Source organism: Aspergillus pseudodeflectus (assembly GCF_044049435.1).
Source record: "Aspergillus pseudodeflectus strain CBS 756.74 chromosome Unknown BJX68scaffold_91, whole genome shotgun sequence".
Lineage (NCBI taxonomy): Eukaryota > Fungi > Ascomycota > Eurotiomycetes > Eurotiales > Aspergillaceae > Aspergillus > Aspergillus pseudodeflectus.
Genome location: NW_027263867.1, coordinates 72,864 through 93,835, shown reverse-complemented (window position 1 = coordinate 93,835; position 20,972 = coordinate 72,864). Strand labels below are relative to the sequence as shown.

The window sequence follows — 20,972 nt, the reverse complement described above, 5'->3', positions numbered from 1 at the left end:
ATATGTATATCTATCTCCACCGTTTCGAAGAGTACGGTGGATAGTTCTAGTATTAGCAGATCTTATCTCCGACAAATCTGACTGGTCAGCGCTAAACGTCATCTTTCGAAAAGTAATTTATCCCGTCTTCAACCTGTCAGCTTCATCTTCCCTTCAAGCCTCTTCAAAGTATCTACTAATACTCCGAATTGCTCTACAGCACTCTAATGCATTAATCACCACTCATAACTCGCGATGCCGAAGCTCGCTATTCCACTCTCTTCAACCACCACTTCTACTCCCTCCTGCGTCATCCACATCCGCCACCTCCTTCTCCGGTCAAGGACCCGAGCCGCATCCTCACAAGCTCGACCCCTCGCCCACGCGCAAACCCGGCATGATCTCCCTGTGTACAGAAGCGCGAGCGCTTCGCCTTCTCCTTCTACACTCCCATCACATTCACCCCCTCCGCTCTTCAACTTGAACTACTCTTTAACCGATGACCTCAACCCGAACAAGGACCATAAACCGCCGGATGAGCGGATAATTAAGCTGGGGAAAAGTACGCTCTTTCGCGTTGACTTCTCAACTTATTGATATTAGGGAAATGATTGCTAACAATTTATTTCCACAGCTCTCCGCATTCTCTCTCCGCTCCTCCCAACAATACTCACAAACCCCCTCCCACCACATATCCTTTCACCAAGTGTAACATTACACCTCTTCCCCTCGACACACCCACATCTCCCAACCGTCAAGGGCCGAACCTTATACCGCGCAGCCCTATGGGCTGTACCGGTGGCATGGAGCAGCGTGCCCTTCGTCGGAAACGTGAAATTACAGATCCTAAGTGAGCGAATCGTGCGCGCGGGAACAGTACTCGATGGACACCTTCACGGAGCCGCGCAGGACGCGACTGGAAATGGTGATTGCGGCGGCGACGAGAGGCTCGTTGTCAGATGGAGGACGGAACGGACGACGCATTCTTCTACGTCATCATCATCTTCGTCAACAGCGCAATCTACGTCGACATCACCCTCCGCAGCGTTAACATCCGAATCCACATCCCCTCTCAAAGATAGCAAACATGGGACGAATAAAGGGCTGAGCGTCTTACTCGGCGGCGACGCCCCCATCTTCAAACTCTCCAGCGACGACCAGTTCACGGGCCTGTTCATCTTCTCTTTCGACGAAGAGGGCCGCGTACTCACGCAGACGATTGAGCATGCTGAGGATGCAAGCGGGTGGGAACGCACGGCGAAGTTCGTCACGCTGACTGATTGGTTGATCGGGAAGGCGAGGGGGTCCCTGGAGCCGAGTCCGCCGCCGGGGCTTGTGGGATGCTCCAGCTCCAGCGGTAATGGTGACTCTGCCCGCTCCCAGGGACCAGGCTTAGGGTTAACCGGGGACTGCTGGCGCGGGGGTCCGAGTGAGATGAGGGGTTGATTGGCGAAGGAAATGCCTAGGATGTCTGGCTGGCCGCTGGCTGCCTTCTTTCATTGCTTTTGCCGGAGTTATGCATGGTTCGATATAAGTAAAGAAGGGGGTGGGGTTAGAGTGGGAGTTTATTACGGACAATCTCCTTTCTTAATACTTTCGCGATGGACTGGCTAACTGTACACTATTTCTTCTGTTTCTATACCCAAATCAAAGTCCTGTGTGTTGCACCGCGCAGGCCAAATCCACCGTCCAGCGGCGGCTCTATTCAAACTACATATGTACAATACAAATCAGAAGAAGCTTCTCACCTCACGTCCACCCATATCATATAATGAATTAACAAACGAGTCCAAGATTCAACCAATGGAAATGCAACATCCAGTATCTTACTTCCTCTTCTTATCGACACTCACGGCCTCCGTCACCGGCGACCTCAACCACCCAAAAACCCCCACGCAAACCAACCCCATGACCACACTCCCGATAAGATACGCAACCTCCCTCCCGACCCACCAAAACAGCGAGCAGAACAAAATCGGCCCCGCCGCACGCCCAACCTGTCCCCAGCTCCTCAACCTACCCAGAACAACACCTCTCTCTTCCTCCGACGCCTCAAGACTGCCCAGACTATTCAGCCCTGTTACGACCGTCGCACTCGTAACAGCCAGCAGCGAGGCAGCCGTATACAGTCCCGCGAGGCTGGATACGCGGGAGAGGAGGAAGAACGAGAGCGTTGCGGCGACGACGCCGATGCGGACTGTGAGGAGGGGCGGGAGGCGGCGGACGATGGAGCCCTGGAGGAGGGAGGCGATGAGGCCCATTGTTGAGAGGAGGCGGCCGTTTAGGGCGGAGGGGGAGGCGGTGCTATTTGCGTAGAAGGTTGCCGTCAGGAAGGGGAGGGAGAATTCCATGCCGGAGAAGGGGAGAAGGAAGAGGAGGTGGATGATGTTAAGAGTGGTGGGGTTGTTGGTGTGTTTGCGGAATTTTTTGGCCGATGATGATGATGGGTATGATTTTGGTTCCTTGGCAGTGGTAGGTGGTTCTGAGGAGGGTGAGGTTTGTGAAAGGTTGGTGAGGCGGGGGTGTGTCTCGGGGAGACACGCGTAGATGTATGCTGTTTCGAGCACGATAAGGAGGAGTGAAACGCCCGCGGCCGTGGCGAATGGGTTCGCCTTGACGGTCGTGATACTCGAGAGAAACGCGCCCAGCGCGGGACCGCAGGTAAACGCAATGCTAAAGCAAGCACCGACAAGGGCCATTGTCGAGCCGCGCTGGCTAGGATCGCTGATATCCGTCGCAATCGCATGCGCAAGCTGTACATTGCCCTCGCTCAACCCGCCAACCACGCGACTCGCCAGGAAGGTGCGGAAATCGGTCGCGGCAACCCATAGCGCGACGCTGAGTGTGTTTCCAATCATAGAGGCGAGCAGGGCCGTGCGGCGACCATGCTTATCGGAGAGGCGGCCGATGAACGGAGCGGCAATCGCCTGGAGGAGGGAGAACAGAGAGCCCAGAGCGCCCCCAAGAAGGACAATGTCATAGCGCGAGTCTATGGGTTTGGCAAAGGAGTTCTTGTAGGCGTTTAGGTAGTAGAAGATGCGGTTTAGCCAGGAGGTTGGCGCGGGGTCTTGGGTGCGGTAGAAGGAGAGAAGGGAGGGAAAGAGAGGGAGGATGAATGTGAATGATATCTGTGTTTAGACATTAGCATTAGGTCGAGTGAATGTTGTTGAGGATCTTACCAGGTCCAGGAGTAAGGAAATCATCAAGACCTTCAGGATTTTTTTGCGCTGGTCCGCGGGCACGGCCATGGTGACAGTCTGGAAGCAGGCAATTGCTTTAGAAAGGGAGGAATGGAAAGGAAGTCATTGAGCATATATGCCCAGCAGATGCAAGCTGTCTTCAGGAACGCAAAGAAGAAAAGACAAGTCACGTTCGAGGCCCCAAAACATTATGTCATTTCTCAAGATGATCCCCACCAATTAGAAATCATCCCAAATAAAAATCCGCCGAAAGTACGGCGGAGTATATCGAGCGGCTTCCATCCTGCCTTTGAGCAGATGCATGTTTCTTGACAAATCAGATTTGATGAGTTACTTTGCCCTCCCTGGTAAAAGAGTATAACCACTACTCCTTCAGCAATAGTTTCGGCATTGATGGACACTATCTACCGTGCCTCGGCCTCTACTATACCTGAAACGATTGGAAGGGTTTTCGACCGGGAGTCCAATGTATGGCATCGAGAGAGCGTATACGTATCCGTCTCCAGGGGAGATCTACCTCGTGGTACAACGTAGATCACGCAGCCCTCGACTGTTAAATATGGCCATCTTTAGGGTTATGTCTAGATCTCGACAGGGCGCGATTGTCTCTGCAATGTTAGGGTATCGCATGAATTCGCCTGAATATGTCCATGTGGGCTGTAAAGCTAGCACATTTAAAAATGCACATACTACATCAACAGAATGCTGGATAAATCAACCGCCATATAGCCCTAATCCCCTGCGTATCCCGTCTATCAAGCTCAAACGACAGCCTCCTCGCCCGCCATGCCAACTGCCCAATCCGCTTCCCCAAGCTTTATATGTCGACAAAATCGGTCAAACTAAATTACAGGTTGAAGCGAAGTTTGGGTATTGAGAAGGGAAATGACGAGCTGCACCCAATACCACGAGGCAGCAGGGCAGCCGCCAAGAGAAAGAAATAAGAAGGAAAAAAAAAAAAATCGAAGAGCAACAAATGCACGCTCAATAACTGTAACAGATTGTAGCAACAGAAACTTTTTGTGCAGTAGCCATCCGGAACGGAGATTGCTGGAGATTCTGGCAGGTCTATGATGGATCGGCGCAGTAACTCCCTGCAAAGTCTTGCTGTAATCATTTCGAGAATTCGTAGCTTTCGTGAACCATAACACCACCGTTACCCGTAAAATAATTATTAGCGAAGTAAATTGGACATCGACGAGGCGGAGAAGAAAGGTCGTGAGATCGGACGACAGACACCACTGCGGATGGGGCGAAAATGCCACCGTTCATATGCTCAAGTGATGTATGTTCATGATTGACGGCTATTGAGACACTGGGGTGACAGCAGGAGCACCGTTGGGTCCGCCACGTCCCCGGAAACCACCACGGCCCCGACCACGACCGCGGCCATCTCCTCGTCCACGTCCACCTCCACGTTGTCCATCACCGCGACCACGTCGGGGGCCACGGCCCCTGAAGCTACCCTGTCTCTGGTGATGAACGACTTGTTTGAAATCATCACCGCCGGCCTTGACGGGTTCAGCGCTTGCGTCAGTCACCACATCGGCGCTGATATTGCCAATGGTTGCCTGAAGACCCGTATCAGTCTCAGCAGGGTCCCGTGGAATCTCGACATAGCCCTCCGTGTTCGTCGAGGATGCAAGAGGGTCAGCGTGGGGCTCCCAAGCAGCCTCTGCGACCGCATTTGCGGCATCAGGCACGAGTGTCTGTGGAGGCGGAGGGATATTCTCGGCTTCGACCGCGGGGGCTGCGGCGTCGTGGGCTGCAGTCACATAAGCTGGGTCATCAAGCTCGGTGTAGGCGGCGTTCGCGGTGGTAGGGTCGGCTGCCGGGGTAGCTTCTGAGGCCGGTTCCTCGGCCGGAGTGCCCTGTTCGGAGAGCTGCTTGACCTTTGAATCTGCGAAAGAAGGTTAGAATCTGAAACCGACGCGAGCTTCCAGGGAACCTACAGGTGATGTCGAGCGTCTCCCCCTCAACGCTGGAGATCTTCTCATCAACGCCATCAATGAGCTTCTTCATCGAAGCAACAGCATCGAGGCTGCCGCCATACACCTGGAACAGCACGCCCTCAAAGGCACGGCTCTTGGGTGAAGTGCCGTCTCCGGTGTGGCGCAGGTTCGCAACAGCACTAAGGAACTTGCTTAGGCTCAATAACTTCTGATCAATGTCCTCTTTTGGTGACTCAGGAACCTCGGCAGCAGCAGCAGCAGCAGCCTTCTCCTGCAGGGATTCCACCTCCTGTTTGTGTGCTTCCTCCAATTTCGCCTTTTGACTGGCGAGGCGCTGCTCATAGATCGCAGCAAGCTCGTTGTAGTGAGCAAGCTGCTCTTCAGTCTGTGCAATGGCCGCCTGGATAGCTGGCTTCTTCAAAGCCTGCGCCTTCTGGTCGGCATTGATCTTGCCCTCCGCAACAAGCTCGTCAAGGGATTTACCGGGGTTTTCGGCGATGATGGCGTCAACTTTAGCGGTCGCATTCTAAATCGAACAAGGTCAGCCGTTGATTAACGGAAGAAGGCTACTTGAAGCAACTTACCTTCCGCTTTGTGTTATTGCGCAAGCTCCTAGGAACCGGTTAGTATTGTGTTTGGTCTCAGCGGACCAGAGAGACAGGGCGCAACTTACTTTAGAAGCTCTCTGTAGTGTGGGAAGTCCAGGAGTTCTGTGGAAGTTCCTGCAGCAGGCGCAGTTGAATTGGCAACACTGTTGAGCTTCGCTTCTGAAGGCGCGGGCGACTGTGCAGCGGCGTCGGTAGGCATGATGGAGGTAGGAGATGAATCGGCTTAGGTCGAAGGTCGAGAATCAAGATGACTGGCAAAAAAACGATGATTGAAGATGAAAGAAGGCAGGTTCAAGCTGAGGCAGCTGATTAGGGGATAAACGATCCAAACAGAACAAAGAAGAGAAGAGGACCTGACGTGTAGAATCGAGTGGAGGGCCAAAGAACGAAGAAGGGCGGGTCGGCCAGCTTGGAAACCTCAGCGCCGCCTTAAACCTTGTCGCGTGCTGCAGGCGATCTGATCAGCCTAACGCTAGCACCAACTTGCTGAGCGCAGCTCATGAACTATACACCAGTGCACTCCTGGAGTTCCTTTGCCATCAAAGTAACTGATCAACTGCCTCGTCTCTAATCTCACAGTCATCTGTACTGGTTACCCCAGCCTATAAGCGGAGCTTCTTTTGCTTGAGCTACCGAGATCTGTACTCCAAAGAACAACAACCAGAAACACAATTGGGTATCACAAACAGCTCTGAGCGCCATATATCCTCCGATTCGTCCCCAGGACCCCGTATGGACCGGCTTTGGATCAGAATGGAAAGCATAAACAATCGATACATATTCAACACCTGCCCCTGATGTCCCAGACTCCTAACCATAACACAAACGCGATAAAATATGAAAAGCTTTGTAAATCGCGCAAGCGCATACCCGAACAATCAACCTTTGAACTTCCGTAGCGTTTTCTGCATGCGACACATGCTGTGGTTAGCCATGGCATTGACAGCTTATAGCACTCTCATACCTCAGTGACCTTGCGTACGGAATTCGGGCTAATGTGTTTTTCGCCCGCCTTGCGCGATCGAATTGAGGCTTCTCGCATCAATCTGGTTCTGTTAGAGCTGTTCGGCTGTGGTGAGGCACGCGCTTTCGAGGCGCAAACCATCGCGACATTCGTAGACGACGTATCGAGGTAGGAATGGAGTTTGACTTACTCTTGCATAAAGAGCATATAGTCGAGAAATATCTAGGAATAGCAGTATAATGTCAGCAATACGTTCAAAGCTAGTGCTATGGGATCAATGTTTTGTTTACCAGGATGTCGGCATTTTTGCTCAAGTTGCGATTCGCCTGAGCTTTGACTATTCGCTTGACCGTGGCGCGAGGATATAACTTCTGGGTGGCTGCCATTGTCGTGTGTATGTCGAGCTGGAGGCTTGTTGCTATCGCGCTGGCGATGTGCACGCCGGCGGAGGCTTCAGTTGTCAACTTGAAACTGCTGTGGAGTTACATAATCTGCTTGTCCGTCGGCATCTGGCCGAAGATGCGTATTTTCATTACCGTCTTGAAAACATGACGCAACAGTGACCACAATCTTCATGAGCGCGTTCGGAAGAGAAGTATTATTGAATTAAAATATTTATATATTATGTGGTAGAATCTAAAGTGCGCAATTAGTCCCAGTTGCTCAGCTTTTATACAGCCAGTCGTTTTCGATGAATGTACTTCCATACGCAAAAAGCCGCCAATGACCCCAAGGCAGCTCTCCACGCAACGAAGATATACAGAGCTAGTCGGATCTTCTGATAGTATCCTCGAAGCATGATCCCCACGGCGTATGCAGTCCCATCAGGGCTGTCCGACGGTCCGTAGTACCTTCCCACTCCAAGGCCCCCTATGCCCACTTGATTACGATCATCTCTCTCTTCCTCAACTGGCAAGGCAGCCGTTTCGGCATCAATGGCCGTGTTGTTTGGCTCAGGCCGCGCACCGAATTTGACTTGGTGCATATTGCGTTTCCGTACCTGATAGGTAAGGAGATTCACGATCAAGCGCAAGTCCGGCGAGGTGAAATTGGGGTAGTTCCAGAGCTGGACAGCAGTGTGAGGTGGGAGCATATCCAGAAAATCGGCCAAGATACCGAGTGTCAAGCCCCAAAGAAGAAGCGGCGAGCTCTGATCTGAAGCTCGCTGCTCTCCGCAGAACCATGATCTACATTTCTGCAGCCATGTCATTGTTTGAGCGCTTCCAATTCTTTGTTTAAGGTTTATACTGCATTGCAAAGTCTCAGTAGGATTGAGCTGGATCGCGGAGAATTGCATGTAGCCCATCAAAGACCGGCTTGCGAGGCGGGCCATGAGTCCGCCAGTACTTGCAAGCCGCTGAGTCATGTCCACATGTTCCACCGTTCGTGAAGAGGGAGACAGGAGGACATTTAGAGAGACCCAGTGTGTCGATGCCACCTCCGTGGGCTGTAGTGAAAGGGTAGGAGAATCGCAATCGGTCAAGAGAAAAACGTAGTGGCACAGGACCATCAACCTTTACATACTTCATTAGTGCAAAGCCGGCAAATATAGATATGAGAGGAAGCATACGGTACGCTGCCCCAGCTGGATGTCACCACTCTCTCCGGCAGATTGCCCACATATATGCAATTGTTCGTTGTTAGGTCGAGACCAACTTCTTCCGAGGCTTCTCGAATCGCAGCCGCTCGGTCATCAGCATCTTCCGGATCACGTTTGCCCCCCGGCAGAGCAACATGGCCGGTCCAGCGGTCCCCTACACGCGAAGCTCTCTTGATGAATAGTACCTCGGGGTCTCCGTTCTGTACCCACGGCTGGGAGAAGAAGGTATCTAGCTGCTGCTGGACGGAAGTGTTGGTATCGTTCTGAAATGGTGAAGACCTATCGGGCGGCTGATTGTAGGTCGGCCGAACTCGAAGGACCAACGCAACGGAGGCTCGTTTCTTGCACTTAGGAGGATTGGGTACGTGAGGATAGGAGTTTTGGTGAAGGTCGAGCAGGACACTGTGGAGAGACGGTGAGAGCGAGTTCGGCTCTGGCGCCGGGGCTCTAGTCGCAGGCATCTGCGCTGGCGACTCTGTTTATATAGACAGATGAGGGGTTGCTTTCACAGGATATAGAGGCAAAAGACACTGCGCATAACTTATCAGACCGGTGCCCGAGTAGATGTGCGGAGACAGGAACTCGCTGGGGGAAAACATTGAAAGATACCCGTTTGTATCATCGTGTAATGGCGTGGCATCGGAGCAGCTCCACTTGGCGGGAAGTCGCCACTCAGTCTCCGATTGGTTGAGGCAGAGATCTGGAGGGAGCTGTTTTGTGAGCACGTGCGCCAATGCTGCGATAGAAAGCGTCAAGCACCTCAAGCCAGAACCCGCTGCGAGACTAGGGCGGAAAAGCTATATCTGCCTGCGTTTTCCCCTCCTCCACTGGTATAAATCTGAGCGATCCGAGGAATTGAACTCTGGACAGTTGCTTTTGTGCTGAAAAAATCCTTTGTTTGCCGTCACATCGACCTTTTAACTGTTCCTTCGCTTGCGAGCCTTGACTCTCGAGCTGTTATCGCGAACCCCACACTACTCCAACTGTCAACTCGAACCAATCGTGCTGTGATGCGTTTCGGAAAGACTCTTAGAAACTCCATCTACCCACCATGGAGCAAGTACTACATCGACTATAACAAACTGAAGGGGTTGCTGAGGGAACATGATGTCATTGGAGATGACAGCGACACGGATAGCTCATGGACTGAGCAGGACGAGGAGGCGTTTGTCCAAGAATTGCTCAACGTGCAGCTGGATAAGGTCAATGCGTTCCAGGTGCAGACCTCGCAGCAATTGAGGGATCGGACTGCCGCGTGTGAGGATAAACTTCGGCCCCTGGCTCGCACTGAAGAAGGAGACGATGCGGCGGCGGTCGATGACTCGGAGAGGATCAAGATCGCTTCGGAGGTTCTGAGTGAGTTGGACGATATCACCAAAGAGGTTAGCGAGCTGGAAAAGTACAGCCGAATCAACTTTACCGGCTTTCTTAAAGCGGCAAAGAAACATGATCGCAAGCGAGGTGCTCGTTACCGTGTCAAGCCTCTGCTTCAAGTCCGCCTGTCCCAACTGCCATTCAACTCGGAGGATTACTCACCTCTTGTCCGCAGACTATCTGTTATGTACTCCTTTGTTCGCGAGATTTTGAGTACGAGCACTGTGGAGCCCGAACCTGGCTTCGGCAAGGACCAATATTCCTCGTTCAAGTTCTGGATTCATACGGATAACCTGCTGGAGGTCAAAACGCTTATCCTTCGGAAATTGCCTGTTCTCATCTATAACCCCAAGTCTTCGAAGGAGCTAGAGAGCCACGCGGATGACCCAACGATAACGTCACTGTACTTTGACAACCCGCAGTTCGAACTTTACACGCAGAAAGTCGCTCGGAGTCAAGAAGCTGGGTCGCTACGGCTGCGGTGGACTGGTAAGCTGAGCGAGAAGCCACCGATCTACTTGGAAAAGAAGATCGTGACCAGCGATGACCGCAGCAAAGAGGTCAAGGTCCAGCTGAAGCTGAAGCATGTGAAGGAATTTCTGGACGGGGAGTATCGATTAGAAAAGCAGGTCCATCGGATGGAAGACATGGGCAACGGAGAGACGGCTCACGCAGAGTCTCTAAAACAAGATGTGGAAGAGTTACAGACCTTTATCAAGGAGCATAACTTGCAGCCGATGCTACGAGCAAACTATACCCGAACGGCTTTCCAGATTCCTGGCGATGATCGAATCCGTATATCTCTGGATACGAATCTGGCACTGATTAGGGAAGATTGTCTGGATGACCAGCGCCCTTGCCGCGATCCTAACGAGTGGCACCGTACCGACATTGATGATTCTGGAATGGAGTTCCCCTTTACCGCCATCAGAACCGGGGAAATAGTCCGGTTCCCTCACGGCCTCTTGGAAATTAAGTTGCGAGGAAATGCCGCGCACAACTCAGAATGGGTGAAGGACCTTATGGTTTCTCACCTGGTCAAGGAAGCACCACGCTTTTCCAAGTTTGTTCATGGTGTTGCGCAACTCTTTGAAGACCATGTCAACAGTTTCCCGTTCTGGCTCCCTGAACTCGACAAGGACATTAGGCGCGATCCTGAGACCGCGTTTCACGAGGAGCAAGAACGCCAAGCTAAGCACGCAGAGGAGGACATGGCAGTTGGCAGCTTCCTAGGAGCGAGATCAAGTCCAACCGCACGACCGCTTGTGGGATCGCCTATCACACGTTTCACAGATCTTGAACCATCACCCAGGCCTCGACAGCCATCGCAGTTCCAGACGCCTCGGCCGACCCCATCACATCAGGACGAGCCGGCGCTGCTTGCACGACAAGAACAAGAGGAGCAGAGCGTAACGCAGTCTCGCTTAGCCGCCCTATTTCCCTCATTCACCGGGCGCACTCGCGGAAAGCGGTCCTCCGTCGTCTTGCCACCGGGCGTACAGGAGCCGGGGACATGGATCAAGGATGCAGGACCTGTTCGCGTCGAGACCAAGGTCTGGCTCGCTAACCAGCGGACATTTATCAAATGGCTGCACGTCAGTATCCTACTTTCTTCTCTCTCACTCGGCCTGTACAATGCGGCAGGTAAGCACAATGATATCGCGCGTGCTCTTTCCATCGTGTACACCTGCTTTGCCATTTTCGCCGCCGCATGGGGATGGTACATGCACGAAATGCGGGCCAGACTCATCCGGCAACGAAGCGGCCGCGACCTAGACAACACGTTCGGCCCGATCGTCGTGTGTGTCGGGTTGGCTATCGCACTCGTACTCAACTTCGCTTTCAAGGTACATACCCCTCATTCCTAACATCCCTAAACAGGACCCCAAATCTGACTTGTCGATCAATACAGTACTCTTCCACCCTCGAAAAGCTGCGCGGCAACCAGCCCGTCGATACCTCCGCCATAGATCAATCGCTTCCCATGGCAGGGAAGCCAGAGATCTGGAATCTCGTCAACCAGCAGCAGCAGGCTCTATAGCTGCCTGCTATTGCAGTGATCTTGTTTCTATTTGTCCTCCTTTCCCCGTGGAAGTGTACCAGTATTGATTGATGCGTTATGGCGTTGACGTTGATGTACTCGAGCCTCACTTACGATGTCTCCTTCTTTCTATAGCGAACGCTACGCTATCCTTATTTTCAAGTTTTATCAGTTAGTTATCCATCTTCGTCTATACCTATCAGGTAGTGGGTTGGTGTTTCATCATCTCCCTCGCCCTACCATATAGATAAAAGAAAAAAAAGTAAAGAAATGGAGAGACCCAACATATACCCCACATTTCAGTTGCTACATAGAAAAGCTCGCTTCTGCTATCCAGCTACGTATACCTCCTTTCCGGGTGTCCCTGCTCCCCTACAAGTAACGGCACCCTTTCCGTATCAATATCAGCATCTCCATCTCCGTCTTCATCACGATCCTCAGTAGACCGACCCTGACTCCGATTCCGAACACCAGATTCCACAGAGCCCCTCTCGCTGGACTCAGGGGTAAGGACCCCCGTTGATCCGTTCGTGGATTGATACAGAATACTCGCTGCGTAGCCGTCGAAGCTTGTTCTTTGCGAATCATGTATATCAGCATCCACAAGCGCGTCCACTCATCGTTTTTACTCGGTTATCTCGAACCAAGAAGGACGTATCAAGAAAAGAGGAAATCGGACATACCTATCAAAGAACCCACAGAACAACCAGAGATACACGGTTCCCAGGAATGCAATAATCCACTCTAGAACTCCCGCCGCGCGGAGGTCGGCGTTTTCGTCGTCGACGACGGTAAGAGAGAGGAAGCCGACGCCGAGGAAGAGCTGGATGAGGATTAGAGTTGTTGAGAGGGTTGTGCTGTTGATTGATACGTGTCAGTGGTGGTTATCTACGCAGCTCTATACAAACCACAGGCCGTAGATTACGCTGAGAAGGGAGAAACGTACAATATCCGTACTCGCATACTCCACCGGAGACTCCGTCCCCAATAATCATTGCCGGTGTTCGCATCCTGGGAGCGGGAGTCATGTACCCATCGCCCGAGATGCGTGATATAAGAAATAACATGCAGGACCTCATCCGCGTACACAATCGCCGTCCCAGCAGACTGTAGCGCGAGTCCTGCAAAGCACATCCGGAGGAAGATGTGGTGCGCGAATGTATACCGGAATGTATCCATGACTGCGAGAAGCGTGAGAGCCGTGCTCGCGACTCCGGCGAAGAATATGGAGAACAGAGAGATCAGCTTGAGGGACTTGAGGGTTGCTTCGTCTTCGGATGCCGTCTCTTCGTCTTCAATTTCCGGGTCGGAGTTGGGATTGCTGGGATGCAGCTGAGGATGGGGATGCTGATTCGGGGTGTCCTTATGGACACGGATCAAGGCAAATCCAGGCTCATAGCGCATGACGTGGACGGAAGCTATGGTGAAGAAGAAGCCCATGGCTGTTATGGAGGCGCCTACAAGGAAGATCGGCTTGAGCTCGAAGGAGGCGATGTCAGAGATGAACCTAGTTTCTTGTCAGCTACCCTTCGTGGAGCGCATTGTACCTAGCCGATTGATTGGCTGGGAGAAGAGAGACGAACGGTATATGTGGATTACTCTGCCCTGGATAGGGCTTCATTCCCCGAGCGACCCATGTCAGAAGTAAACTGGTCAACGTCACGAACCAGACTGCGCCGGCGAGCAAGGGAAAGAAGTAGAGCCGATTGGGCGGTATATTGAGTATCGTGACATGGAGAGCTGCCCAGATGTGGTCATGGCAGCGGAGGAGAAGATTGAGCATCGGAGGAGCTAGTTGAGGTCTACGGCTTGGGAGAAGCGATGATGGAGTCTGGGGCTGGTAAAAGACGCACGGAGAGGAAGATACAGGAACTCGGCAAGGAGGAACTCCCCGTGGCAGCTCATCAGCTGATAACACTATATCGAGAACCAAGGCTCAGAGATTGAGACAAAAGTCAAAAATTCCAGTATAATACTTCGCACGTTATATTTGTCTGAATGTGACTATACTTGGGATACTCGTCAAAAAACGAAAGGTTAGATTTAGTCTACCCAGTTTTTTGGCTCCTACAAGGCTCTTTGCTGCTTGCTGTAGTCACTCCTTTCCGCAACGGACGTCCCTGCATCTTTCATGGCAGGATGGGCAAGCTCTTGCCCTCTTAGCAACCCTTCCTTCCTCTTCACGCACTTGCCATCTTGTCCAAGAATTGAGGCATAAATACCCGTCCCGCCTCTTCTCTATCTTATTTACCTTCTTTTCTTCTTCAGCTTCCTTGAGATCGTGTCGATCGCCCGCTTTATGCGAGCGATTAGAGGAGGCCTCATCCTGTTCAATCTTCTCACGAAATTTTTGAAACTGCCAGAGCCCGCTTTACGCGGGCACTTAGAGTAGGGTTTCCCTGTCTAAGCTGGCGAGACTTGTCTGCGTACAAGCAATTTTTGAGAAACCTTCCGTCGTTGGGCTTAACCCCCATTGACACACGTGAGATTGTTGTTGAGGTTGTCGACTTGTTTGAATGTTTGATTCTGTCATCCACTGTCCTGCTTTGGTTCGTCTGTCCTGCTTTGGTTCGTCTGTCCTGCTTTGGTTCGTCTGTCCTGCTTGCTCGTCTGTCCTGTCCTGGTTCCTTGTCGGTCCCGGTTGCTTGTTGGTCCCGGTTGCTTGTTGGTCCTCGTTGTCTGTCCGCCTTGTTTGTTCGTCTACCCTGCTTATTTCTCTATCTTTCTGACTCTGCCATGTCCTTTGGGTTGCAGTCTCTTGTCCCATGCAGAGTCCTAATAGTACACCTTGTATAGTAGAGAATACAAGCTTGTCTTGAATAGCCTCCCTTGGTTGCCTCTTAACGATGCAACCTGCCCCTTTAGCTTGTATTCTGTATACTTGAAAATATAAGACTGCTAATGAGAAATCATACCGGGTACGCAATGCTCCAGTGTCAGTAAACGTCGGGTAGCATAATTCTATAAGGACAATTGAAATAGCTTTTCAGATGCATGAGTGACCACTGCTGACAGTATTTTAAGCATGCACATGAAGTCCTTGACCAGGAGAGCAAGTTGTGCATAAGTACTTGGGGAGGAACCTGCTTCTACTCTAAACTAGGAGCTGTCAACTCAGAGGAACCTCCTTTTAATGATACTGTACAGTAGAAAAGAGATGAAGTATCATACAGGCCGCAATGCCGTTCTTAAACTCGAGTATGTTGCCAGAATTGAGCCAGAAGCGAGGTTGAGACCGAAGTTCAACAGAGCTCAGAGCAAATGGGCTATCAAATTAACAAGATGGAGCGTACTGCAGATCAGCCAGATGGTGCAGCTGGCAAGGCTGATCGAAATCAAGAGAAGCTGTGTTTTTTTCGCTCCTTAGCTAGTAGCTTCAGGTGATTCCCGCTTTGCACACTCTTTTTTTTTTCTCCTCCTAGGGTTCCTGAGCCACGTCTGTCGCTTTGTTTTGCTCAACAGAGTATGCAAAAGTTGGTCTCAAAGCAAGGACGATTTGATAAGTCGATTTTAGTTCATTAGTAATTTGAAAATCTCCCGCTTTCTGACAGAGACTTGAAGCGGGTTAATTTATGGCCCTTTCACTTGGTCGGCTCTCACAATTGTGGAAGCTACGACAACTGAGTAGGGAGTTAAGGGTCAAGAATCTGTTAAATTCAGGGATAATCCTGGTAGCTACATTGCTCTTTTATAACCAATGATACAGCCGGAGTGTTTACCACCAAACGAGAAACGACCAGGATGTCGATTGAAGTCTTGGATAGGCGCGTCCCTGAACAAGATAGACGCGGCACTCCGCAACACAACAATCCCCGGCTGACAAATCCGTCACATATTCCTTTCTGCCTTTCCACTAGATAACTACTATCTATATATAACCGCACTCTCCGCCAAATACATCTCAACTCAGAGATTATTGCGAACCGACAAACCCAAAATGACAAACTTCAACATCCAGATCATCTCCGACAGCGTTTGCCCGGTTTGTTATCCAGAGAAACATCATTTCTTCTATATAGCACGCCCTGACTATGTATAGTGGTGCTACGTCGGCCTCCGCCGTCTGTCGCGCGCAATCACAACGCACAAGTCCGCGCACCCCTCTGACACATTCACACTCTCCTGGGCGCCATTCTACCTGAACCCAGCGGCAGCAGCATACCCCGGCGTAAACAAGCGCGAGTTCTACGACTCCAAATTCGGCGCCTCTAGAACCGGAGCAATCCTATCTCGCTTGTCAGCCGTGGGCGAAGGCGAGGGCATTGCCTTCAAGTTCGGTGGGCAGATTGGACGGACGAGAGACTCACATCGGGTGATTTGGTTGGCTGGGGAAAAGGAGAAGGAGCTGAGGAAGGCTGGGAAGGATGATGCGGAGGGAGGCGTGATCGGAGGGTTGCAGACAAGGGTTGTGGAGAGGCTGTTCCGGGCGTACTTTGAGGAGGAGAAGAATATCACGGATCGCGAGGTGTTGGTTGAGGCTGGCGTTGGGGCTGGATTGGATCGGAAGGAGGTGGAGGGGTTGTTGGATGGGGATGTCGGTGGGAAGGAGGTGGATGAGGAGGCTGAGAAGGCGAGGAGACAGTTGGTCACAGGGGTGCCTTATTACTTGGTGCAGGGTCAGTATGCTGTGGAGGGCGCTGATGAGCCGGCGACCTTCTTGGAGGTCTTTGAGCGAGTTAAGGGCGCGGAGTCCTCATAGAAACTGAATTCATTGATGTATGATGGACTATCTGAATTCTTCACCTTATCAGAGATACTGGTTAATTTTCAGACAGCAATGAAGACTGACCCGTTCCACAGTACACAACGCATGACCCCTAACGACACACGCAAAGCAAGTTCAGATTGAGAAGCGTTGCTGCCGAACGCCAGTGTCATACGAACATCTAACAATACACGAGACGAAATAAAGAACGCCAGCGCCTGACGAATAAGACATGGCGTAAAAGAGAGAAGTTAATAATCATTAATGGATCGTGATATCAGAGACGTCGAAATCAAAAGAAAATGTAGGAGCAGAGATGCCGGTATCTCTATGTCTAATCGTCTCTGAAAGCTCTAGTTGTGGGTGGATGCCTGCTGGAGCTGAAAGTCCGGAATGTAGTCGAACCAGTCGGATTCCGGGTTGTAACGATATGCCTTGAATTCCACTCCGTACGGCTTGGGCTCTAGCATGTAGAGCATTCCCAAAGGAACGTCCAAATCGGCAACCTCATCGCGCTTAAGTCCAAGGAAGTAAGCGAGGAGAACGCGCGCCACTGAACGATGGGTAACCAGAAGAACATGGTCAGTCATGCGCTCCATTTCGATGATAACGGCTCGGAGTCTGTTGATAACGTCTAGGTATCCCTCGCCACCAGTGCCAGGATAACGGTAGAACAGTTTGTCCTTCTTGCGGATTGCGTACTCGTCGGGAAACTTTTCCCGGATCTCCTCGTAAGTCATGCCTTCCATTTTCCCCGCGTGAAGTTCGTCGAGCATCTTCATCTGTTTGATGTCGTAGTCATCTTCGTTAAAGTATTCAACTGTCTGGACAGTGCGCTGCATCATCGAGCTCCACACGCAGAAATTGCGAACTCGGTCCCGAGGAATGTACGACGGGTTCGGAGGGGTGCTGTCTCCAGGACGTGGCGGCATTAGAGACATCATATCTTTCTGTCTTTGATACGTCTCCCATTGTTGTCTTTGGTGGTCAATGAAGCGAGCCAGTGCCTTTGCGTACCGATGACCGTTTTCGCTAAGTGGCGAGTCACCACCAATGCGGCCGGCTTGGTTGTCTAGGCTTTCACCATGTCTAGTAATCCAGATCTGGCGCGGGGAGAGATTGAAGTTCAGACAGTAGTATACAACCTGAGATGAGAGGAAGCCGTGGGTCTGATGTGACACGATTTTACGCCCAACATCGATCATACGGACATACGGCATGTTGTTGGTTTCCTCATATTCACCGAGTGGAACATAGGACTTTTCATAGAGCGCAACGCGCTTCTTAAAGTCTTCGAGAGACTTGACCGGATCCTGATCCTTGTAATCTGGACCGGACAGTTTTAGGCGCATGTTGGCTTCCAGAAGCACGGGATCCTGACAGCTGCTTTCCAGAAATAAGACGCCAAGCTCTGGGCCAGCACGGTTGCGGATGTGGTCAACGATAGCCTTGCGGCGCTCGAGAGTGCTATTGGTCGCATCCAGGATGCCAACACTGCCACCTTCTTCGAGGATGTAATCCAGAAGCTCGTCCAACGTCTCCAAAGCGACCTGCTCTCTCAGCTTCAAGGCCTTTTGGTTCTTAGGGTCAAAGAAGTTGGCAGACTGGTCGATTGGTTCTGGGGACGCCTCGACTATTTCCCGCTGCTCCTGGGGAGCAGCTTCGTTAGGCGGGATGACGACGGATCCACCCGGAATTATAGGGCCATCCTCCTCTTTCCCGTTAACGAGAATCTTGGTAGGTACGACAGGAGGTGGCAAAGCGTTGTCGAGCTCCGGAGGCGACTCGTTCTGAGGAGCAGGAACAGACTCGTTATTCGTCGTAGTCATCCCACCGACACTAACGCTGAGACGACGGACGGAATCAACAAGCTCTTGCTGGACAGAACTAGTCCTGTGCCGCGGCGCTGCTGGAGACTTGCCTGCAGCCACGCGGCGACGTTCTCCGACATTGAAGATTTCGGTATCATGTTGGAGCCAGTTCAAGTAGCGTGCGAGCTTCTTCGTCACATAGCTCTTGCCGCGTGCCGGCAAGCCGACCATAACAATGACCAGCTTAGAGCCGAGATCACGCTGAGCAATGCGTCCATCGGGCGAGACTTTAGACTTGGTGAGACCAGGGATGTCGAGGGTGGTCGCACGAACACGGCTGGGTGTGGAGGCCTGGCTGGGGGAAGCGACGCTGAGAGACAAATCAGAACTGACACAGAAGAGAGAACATGAGAAGAAATAATAACCCGACAAGCCATTGATAGGAAGGTCGAGGCAAGGGGCCACATTAGGGTATGAACTAGTGGTTCACAAGGTAGATAAAAGCCCGACAGGAAAGACAAGCATGCAGAAACAAGCTCTTGACAACAGAAAAACAAAAACCATAGTTAAACTGCAAACCAGCCAACGAGGTCTCAGAACAGAGAAAGACAACTTACAACTGTGGAGACGAAGGTGCGGTAGAAATCGGAGTGTCTGTTAGGGCGAATCCGACGCCATCCCTGGATGCTTTCCTGTGGCCATCGGAATGTTCATTCGCTAGCGCTCGTCCTGCGACAGTTTTCGGAGGGGGCATCAAAGTCGAGTCCTTCCCGGATCCCGGCTTGCCGTTCGAGATATTCCCGTTCATTGTGGCCGTATTGCGATTGCTGATCGCCGAGCGTGCAATGTTAGAATGTTGCGCCATGCCCTGTGTGGCGCGCAGGGGTCGCAGGATGTACTCCGGAGGACGTGAGACTGATCGATGGCGAGAAAAAAAGAGAGGGAAAAACTCCGGGAGCCGGAGAGACGGTCGAGGGTTTTATCGAGAATGCTAAGACAGACTGCACTCTTCAACAAGCTGGACTCGCTGGAGGAACGGTAGCAGTGGGCGGGAAAAAACTTGAAAGAGAACAGTTGGTGGTCGCATGTGCTGATGAGTCAACCAATGAAGCTTCTCTTCTCCTTAAACACTCGAACACCTGGTAGCAGGAGTTGATGCTATAGGTCCGGAACGACAAGGTGAGATGAGAAAGTAGGTAGATGTCACTCAAGGTTTTGATTGCTTCCAGTCATCTGAGGTTACTGTTAAGTAGTGGTCCGGATTTGCCTGAGGAGCTGGCTATGATGTCAAGTTTGGCAATCTGATGCGCCCGGGAAGATGGACTGAACTCTTAAGTAGCTCCACAGCACACACCTCAGGATCGCTATCTGATTGTTTTACACCCAATTCGACAATGTTCTAGGTTCTACTATGTATGGTAGATCACAACAAAAAAGAAAAAAAAAGGCTCGGCTTGGCTTTCGACCCTTGGTGATCGCACAAGAATGCTCTTGGCGCAAGTAAGGGTGCGGACCTTCTCTTCCCACAACTCGCGCGCCAGCAGCCTGGATTGCCAAGGTCCCACGGACGTCGGCTCAATTGCACGTTGTCTCCTGTGGCTTTGCTGGAAGTTCAGCAAGGCATCTATCTCCAGCTATTGGTCCACGTTGTTCAGAGCCGCTGATCTTCTTCGGCGCCTTACTCGAGTCGAAATTTCGTCACCTAGATGAGGCGTGCTGAGGCTGAGCCTTATATCCCGAGCTCTTGAGTCTTGTCATACGAGACGTTTCTGCGTAACCATCACTCAAGGGATGCATATCGTTGTCCATCATGATGTCTTCTTTGTTCTTGGCAAATTGCGCGTGGACAGTCTCATGATCTCCGTGCTCGGAGGATGTCACCCAATGTGGCCCAATTCGTCGAGTTGATCGCTGCTGACAAGTATACAAGGTGACCTCAGCCATTGTATGCTGCGGATTTCTTGGCGCTTGGCAAATCGCAGTGTCGCTAGCGGGATACTCGTCGCTAGACATAGTCAGGGTCGTAAGCTGAGTCGAAGCAGATCTACTTGTCCAGCCTCAGCGTCAAAGCGATAAGCGTGGCGTAGGCGGCGATACTCAGAGCCGTCAGGATCACCACTGCATTTCCGCTTGTTCTGAATTTATGCCGATGGACTCCGTCTTCTCCTACTTCCGAGAAGAACTGTCGGTTGCCCTGCTGGCGTCGGAAGAGACCGATTATAAGCACCCCCGTGCCGTATACCGCGAATAGGGCTCCGGTGCTGTAGAATTCATTGGTGAAGATCTTCAAGACCACGAGGGCGAAAGAGAACTGCGAGAGCGCTGTTCGGATGTATGCCCCTTCAAAAGTCCGCTGTGCCGCTCGCACCTCCACGATTTCGTCGTTTGTTAATGCGACGGTCCGCGCACGGTGCATTCGCAGGCGATATCGATCTGCTGCACGACGCTGGTATATGTTAGACTCACAAATCAATGATCCCAATCGGTTTCGTAATATGGTGGTACAAATGGAAAAGTGCAGGGCAGCCAAACACACCTCGAACATGATTTGCTACTCGGCGGATGTCGCGGTGTGGTTTAATGCTACCGACAACAGAGTCAAGGGTCTCCAGAGTCCAGTCGCTTTTTTGGGTCTCACCATAGTCGAATGGAACGATGCTGGTCGGTGCTAGAGACAACTTGTCGAGGAAAGCAACGCTGGATGCTGGGATCAGCTGAAAGGTGGAAGGATGCTCACG

General features: G+C 51.7%; 10 protein-coding genes across 10 annotated transcripts; 3 read left to right on the top strand and 7 right to left on the bottom strand.

Annotated features, from left to right (window-relative positions):
• Positions 1 to 135: 135 nt before the first annotated feature.
• On the top strand, positions 136 to 1,734 carry BJX68DRAFT_249459 (uncharacterized protein). The gene is made up of 2 exons (XM_071042115.1): positions 136 to 541; positions 614 to 1,734. Exons 1-2 carry the CDS (start codon positions 235 to 237, stop codon positions 1,423 to 1,425), a joined length of 1,119 nt encoding a protein of 372 aa, XP_070892764.1. The 5' UTR covers positions 136 to 234; the 3' UTR covers positions 1,426 to 1,734.
• A 44-nt stretch (positions 1,735 to 1,778) lies between these two features.
• Positions 1,779 to 3,256, bottom strand: BJX68DRAFT_219105 (putative tetracycline transporter). The gene is made up of 2 exons (XM_071037870.1): positions 3,159 to 3,256; positions 1,779 to 3,107 (listed from the first exon to the last, which is right to left on the bottom strand). Exons 1-2 carry the CDS (start codon positions 3,225 to 3,227, stop codon positions 1,806 to 1,808), a joined length of 1,371 nt encoding a protein of 456 aa, XP_070892763.1. The 5' UTR covers positions 3,228 to 3,256; the 3' UTR covers positions 1,779 to 1,805.
• Positions 3,257 to 4,389: 1,133 nt separating this feature from the next.
• BJX68DRAFT_219053 (uncharacterized protein) lies at positions 4,390 to 6,121 on the bottom strand. The gene is made up of 4 exons (XM_071037869.1): positions 5,805 to 6,121; positions 5,716 to 5,743; positions 5,132 to 5,657; positions 4,390 to 5,079 (listed from the first exon to the last, which is right to left on the bottom strand). The coding sequence occupies exons 1-4, from the start codon at positions 5,936 to 5,938 to the stop codon at positions 4,484 to 4,486; spliced, it is 1,284 nt and encodes a 427-aa protein (XP_070892762.1). The 5' UTR covers positions 5,939 to 6,121; the 3' UTR covers positions 4,390 to 4,483.
• Positions 6,117 to 7,132, bottom strand: BJX68DRAFT_249456 (uncharacterized protein). Its single transcript, XM_071042114.1, has 4 exons — positions 6,994 to 7,132; positions 6,894 to 6,925; positions 6,704 to 6,785; positions 6,117 to 6,644 (listed from the first exon to the last, which is right to left on the bottom strand). The coding sequence occupies exons 1-4, from the start codon at positions 7,087 to 7,089 to the stop codon at positions 6,618 to 6,620; spliced, it is 237 nt and encodes a 78-aa protein (XP_070892761.1). The 5' UTR covers positions 7,090 to 7,132; the 3' UTR covers positions 6,117 to 6,617.
• A 200-nt stretch (positions 7,133 to 7,332) lies between these two features.
• On the bottom strand, positions 7,333 to 8,873 carry BJX68DRAFT_219040 (NUDIX hydrolase). The gene is made up of 2 exons (XM_071037868.1): positions 8,274 to 8,873; positions 7,333 to 8,217 (listed from the first exon to the last, which is right to left on the bottom strand). Exons 1-2 carry the CDS (start codon positions 8,762 to 8,764, stop codon positions 7,374 to 7,376), a joined length of 1,335 nt encoding a protein of 444 aa, XP_070892760.1. The 5' UTR covers positions 8,765 to 8,873; the 3' UTR covers positions 7,333 to 7,373.
• A 192-nt stretch (positions 8,874 to 9,065) lies between these two features.
• BJX68DRAFT_249452 (SPX domain protein) lies at positions 9,066 to 11,991 on the top strand. The gene is made up of 2 exons (XM_071042113.1): positions 9,066 to 11,524; positions 11,590 to 11,991. Exons 1-2 carry the CDS (start codon positions 9,314 to 9,316, stop codon positions 11,716 to 11,718), a joined length of 2,340 nt encoding a protein of 779 aa, XP_070892759.1. The 5' UTR covers positions 9,066 to 9,313; the 3' UTR covers positions 11,719 to 11,991.
• Positions 11,992 to 12,055: 64 nt separating this feature from the next.
• Positions 12,056 to 13,501, bottom strand: BJX68DRAFT_259441 (Frag1/DRAM/Sfk1 family-domain-containing protein; the record flags this gene model as incomplete). The annotated part of the gene is made up of 4 exons (XM_071043697.1): positions 12,056 to 12,293; positions 12,402 to 12,575; positions 12,665 to 13,225; positions 13,302 to 13,501. 4 exons carry the CDS (start codon positions 13,499 to 13,501, stop codon positions 12,056 to 12,058), a joined length of 1,173 nt encoding a protein of 390 aa, XP_070892758.1.
• Positions 13,502 to 15,494: 1,993 nt separating this feature from the next.
• BJX68DRAFT_249450 (DsbA family oxidoreductase) lies at positions 15,495 to 16,423 on the top strand. Its single transcript, XM_071042112.1, has 2 exons — positions 15,495 to 15,700; positions 15,758 to 16,423. The coding sequence occupies exons 1-2, from the start codon at positions 15,656 to 15,658 to the stop codon at positions 16,415 to 16,417; spliced, it is 705 nt and encodes a 234-aa protein (XP_070892757.1). The 5' UTR covers positions 15,495 to 15,655; the 3' UTR covers positions 16,418 to 16,423.
• Positions 16,424 to 16,600: 177 nt separating this feature from the next.
• Positions 16,601 to 19,515, bottom strand: BJX68DRAFT_218878 (6-phosphofructo-2-kinase PFK26). The gene is made up of 2 exons (XM_071037867.1): positions 18,852 to 19,515; positions 16,601 to 18,604 (listed from the first exon to the last, which is right to left on the bottom strand). The coding sequence occupies exons 1-2, from the start codon at positions 19,097 to 19,099 to the stop codon at positions 16,777 to 16,779; spliced, it is 2,076 nt and encodes a 691-aa protein (XP_070892756.1). The 5' UTR covers positions 19,100 to 19,515; the 3' UTR covers positions 16,601 to 16,776.
• Positions 19,516 to 20,278: 763 nt separating this feature from the next.
• BJX68DRAFT_272871 (uncharacterized protein) lies at positions 20,279 to 20,779 on the bottom strand (the record flags this gene model as incomplete). Its single annotated transcript, XM_071047301.1, has 2 exons — positions 20,279 to 20,680; positions 20,771 to 20,779. The coding sequence occupies 2 exons, from the start codon at positions 20,777 to 20,779 to the stop codon at positions 20,279 to 20,281; spliced, it is 411 nt and encodes a 136-aa protein (XP_070892755.1).
• Positions 20,780 to 20,972: the final 193 nt, after the last annotated feature.

What these genes read in the sequence shown, in the direction of transcription:
- BJX68DRAFT_249452 (XM_071042113.1), top strand. Translation starts at nt 9,314, where the DNA reads ATGCGTTTCGGAAAGACTCTTAGAAACTCCATCTACCCACCATGGAGC. An exon ending in TACTCAACTTCGCTTTCAAG is followed by an intron (nt 11,525 to 11,589) that starts GTACATACCCCT and finishes CGATCAATACAG; the next exon opens with TACTCTTCCACCCTCGAAAA.
- BJX68DRAFT_219040 (XM_071037868.1), bottom strand. Translation starts at nt 8,764, where the DNA reads ATGCCTGCGACTAGAGCCCCGGCGCCAGAGCCGAACTCGCTCTCACCG. An exon ending in TCCAGCTGGGGCAGCGTACC is followed by an intron (nt 8,218 to 8,273) that starts GTATGCTTCCTC and finishes AAGTATGTAAAG; the next exon opens with GTTGATGGTCCTGTGCCACT.
- BJX68DRAFT_219053 (XM_071037869.1), bottom strand. Translation starts at nt 5,938, where the DNA reads ATGCCTACCGACGCCGCTGCACAGTCGCCCGCGCCTTCAGAAGCGAAG. An exon ending in CACTACAGAGAGCTTCTAAA is followed by an intron (nt 5,744 to 5,804) that starts GTAAGTTGCGCC and finishes ACCGGTTCCTAG; the next exon opens with GAGCTTGCGCAATAACACAA. An exon ending in GCAATAACACAAAGCGGAAG is followed by an intron (nt 5,658 to 5,715) that starts GTAAGTTGCTTC and finishes TGTTCGATTTAG; the next exon opens with AATGCGACCGCTAAAGTTGA.
- BJX68DRAFT_249459 (XM_071042115.1), top strand. Translation starts at nt 235, where the DNA reads ATGCCGAAGCTCGCTATTCCACTCTCTTCAACCACCACTTCTACTCCC. An exon ending in GATAATTAAGCTGGGGAAAA is followed by an intron (nt 542 to 613) that starts GTACGCTCTTTC and finishes TTATTTCCACAG; the next exon opens with CTCTCCGCATTCTCTCTCCG.
- BJX68DRAFT_218878 (XM_071037867.1), bottom strand. Translation starts at nt 19,099, where the DNA reads ATGGCGCAACATTCTAACATTGCACGCTCGGCGATCAGCAATCGCAAT. An exon ending in GCACCTTCGTCTCCACAGTT is followed by an intron (nt 18,605 to 18,851) that starts GTAAGTTGTCTT and finishes TTTGTCTCTCAG; the next exon opens with CGTCGCTTCCCCCAGCCAGG.
- BJX68DRAFT_219105 (XM_071037870.1), bottom strand. Translation starts at nt 3,227, where the DNA reads ATGGCCGTGCCCGCGGACCAGCGCAAAAAAATCCTGAAGGTCTTGATG. An exon ending in TTTCCTTACTCCTGGACCTG is followed by an intron (nt 3,108 to 3,158) that starts GTAAGATCCTCA and finishes GTCTAAACACAG; the next exon opens with ATATCATTCACATTCATCCT.
- BJX68DRAFT_249450 (XM_071042112.1), top strand. Translation starts at nt 15,656, where the DNA reads ATGACAAACTTCAACATCCAGATCATCTCCGACAGCGTTTGCCCG. An exon ending in TCTCCGACAGCGTTTGCCCG is followed by an intron (nt 15,701 to 15,757) that starts GTTTGTTATCCA and finishes GACTATGTATAG; the next exon opens with TGGTGCTACGTCGGCCTCCG.
- BJX68DRAFT_249456 (XM_071042114.1), bottom strand. Translation starts at nt 7,089, where the DNA reads ATGGCAGCCACCCAGAAGTTATATCCTCGCGCCACGGTCAAGCGAATA. An exon ending in GCAAAAATGCCGACATCCTG is followed by an intron (nt 6,926 to 6,993) that starts GTAAACAAAACA and finishes TGCTATTCCTAG; the next exon opens with ATATTTCTCGACTATATGCT. An exon ending in TATATGCTCTTTATGCAAGA is followed by an intron (nt 6,786 to 6,893) that starts GTAAGTCAAACT and finishes TAACAGAACCAG; the next exon opens with ATTGATGCGAGAAGCCTCAA.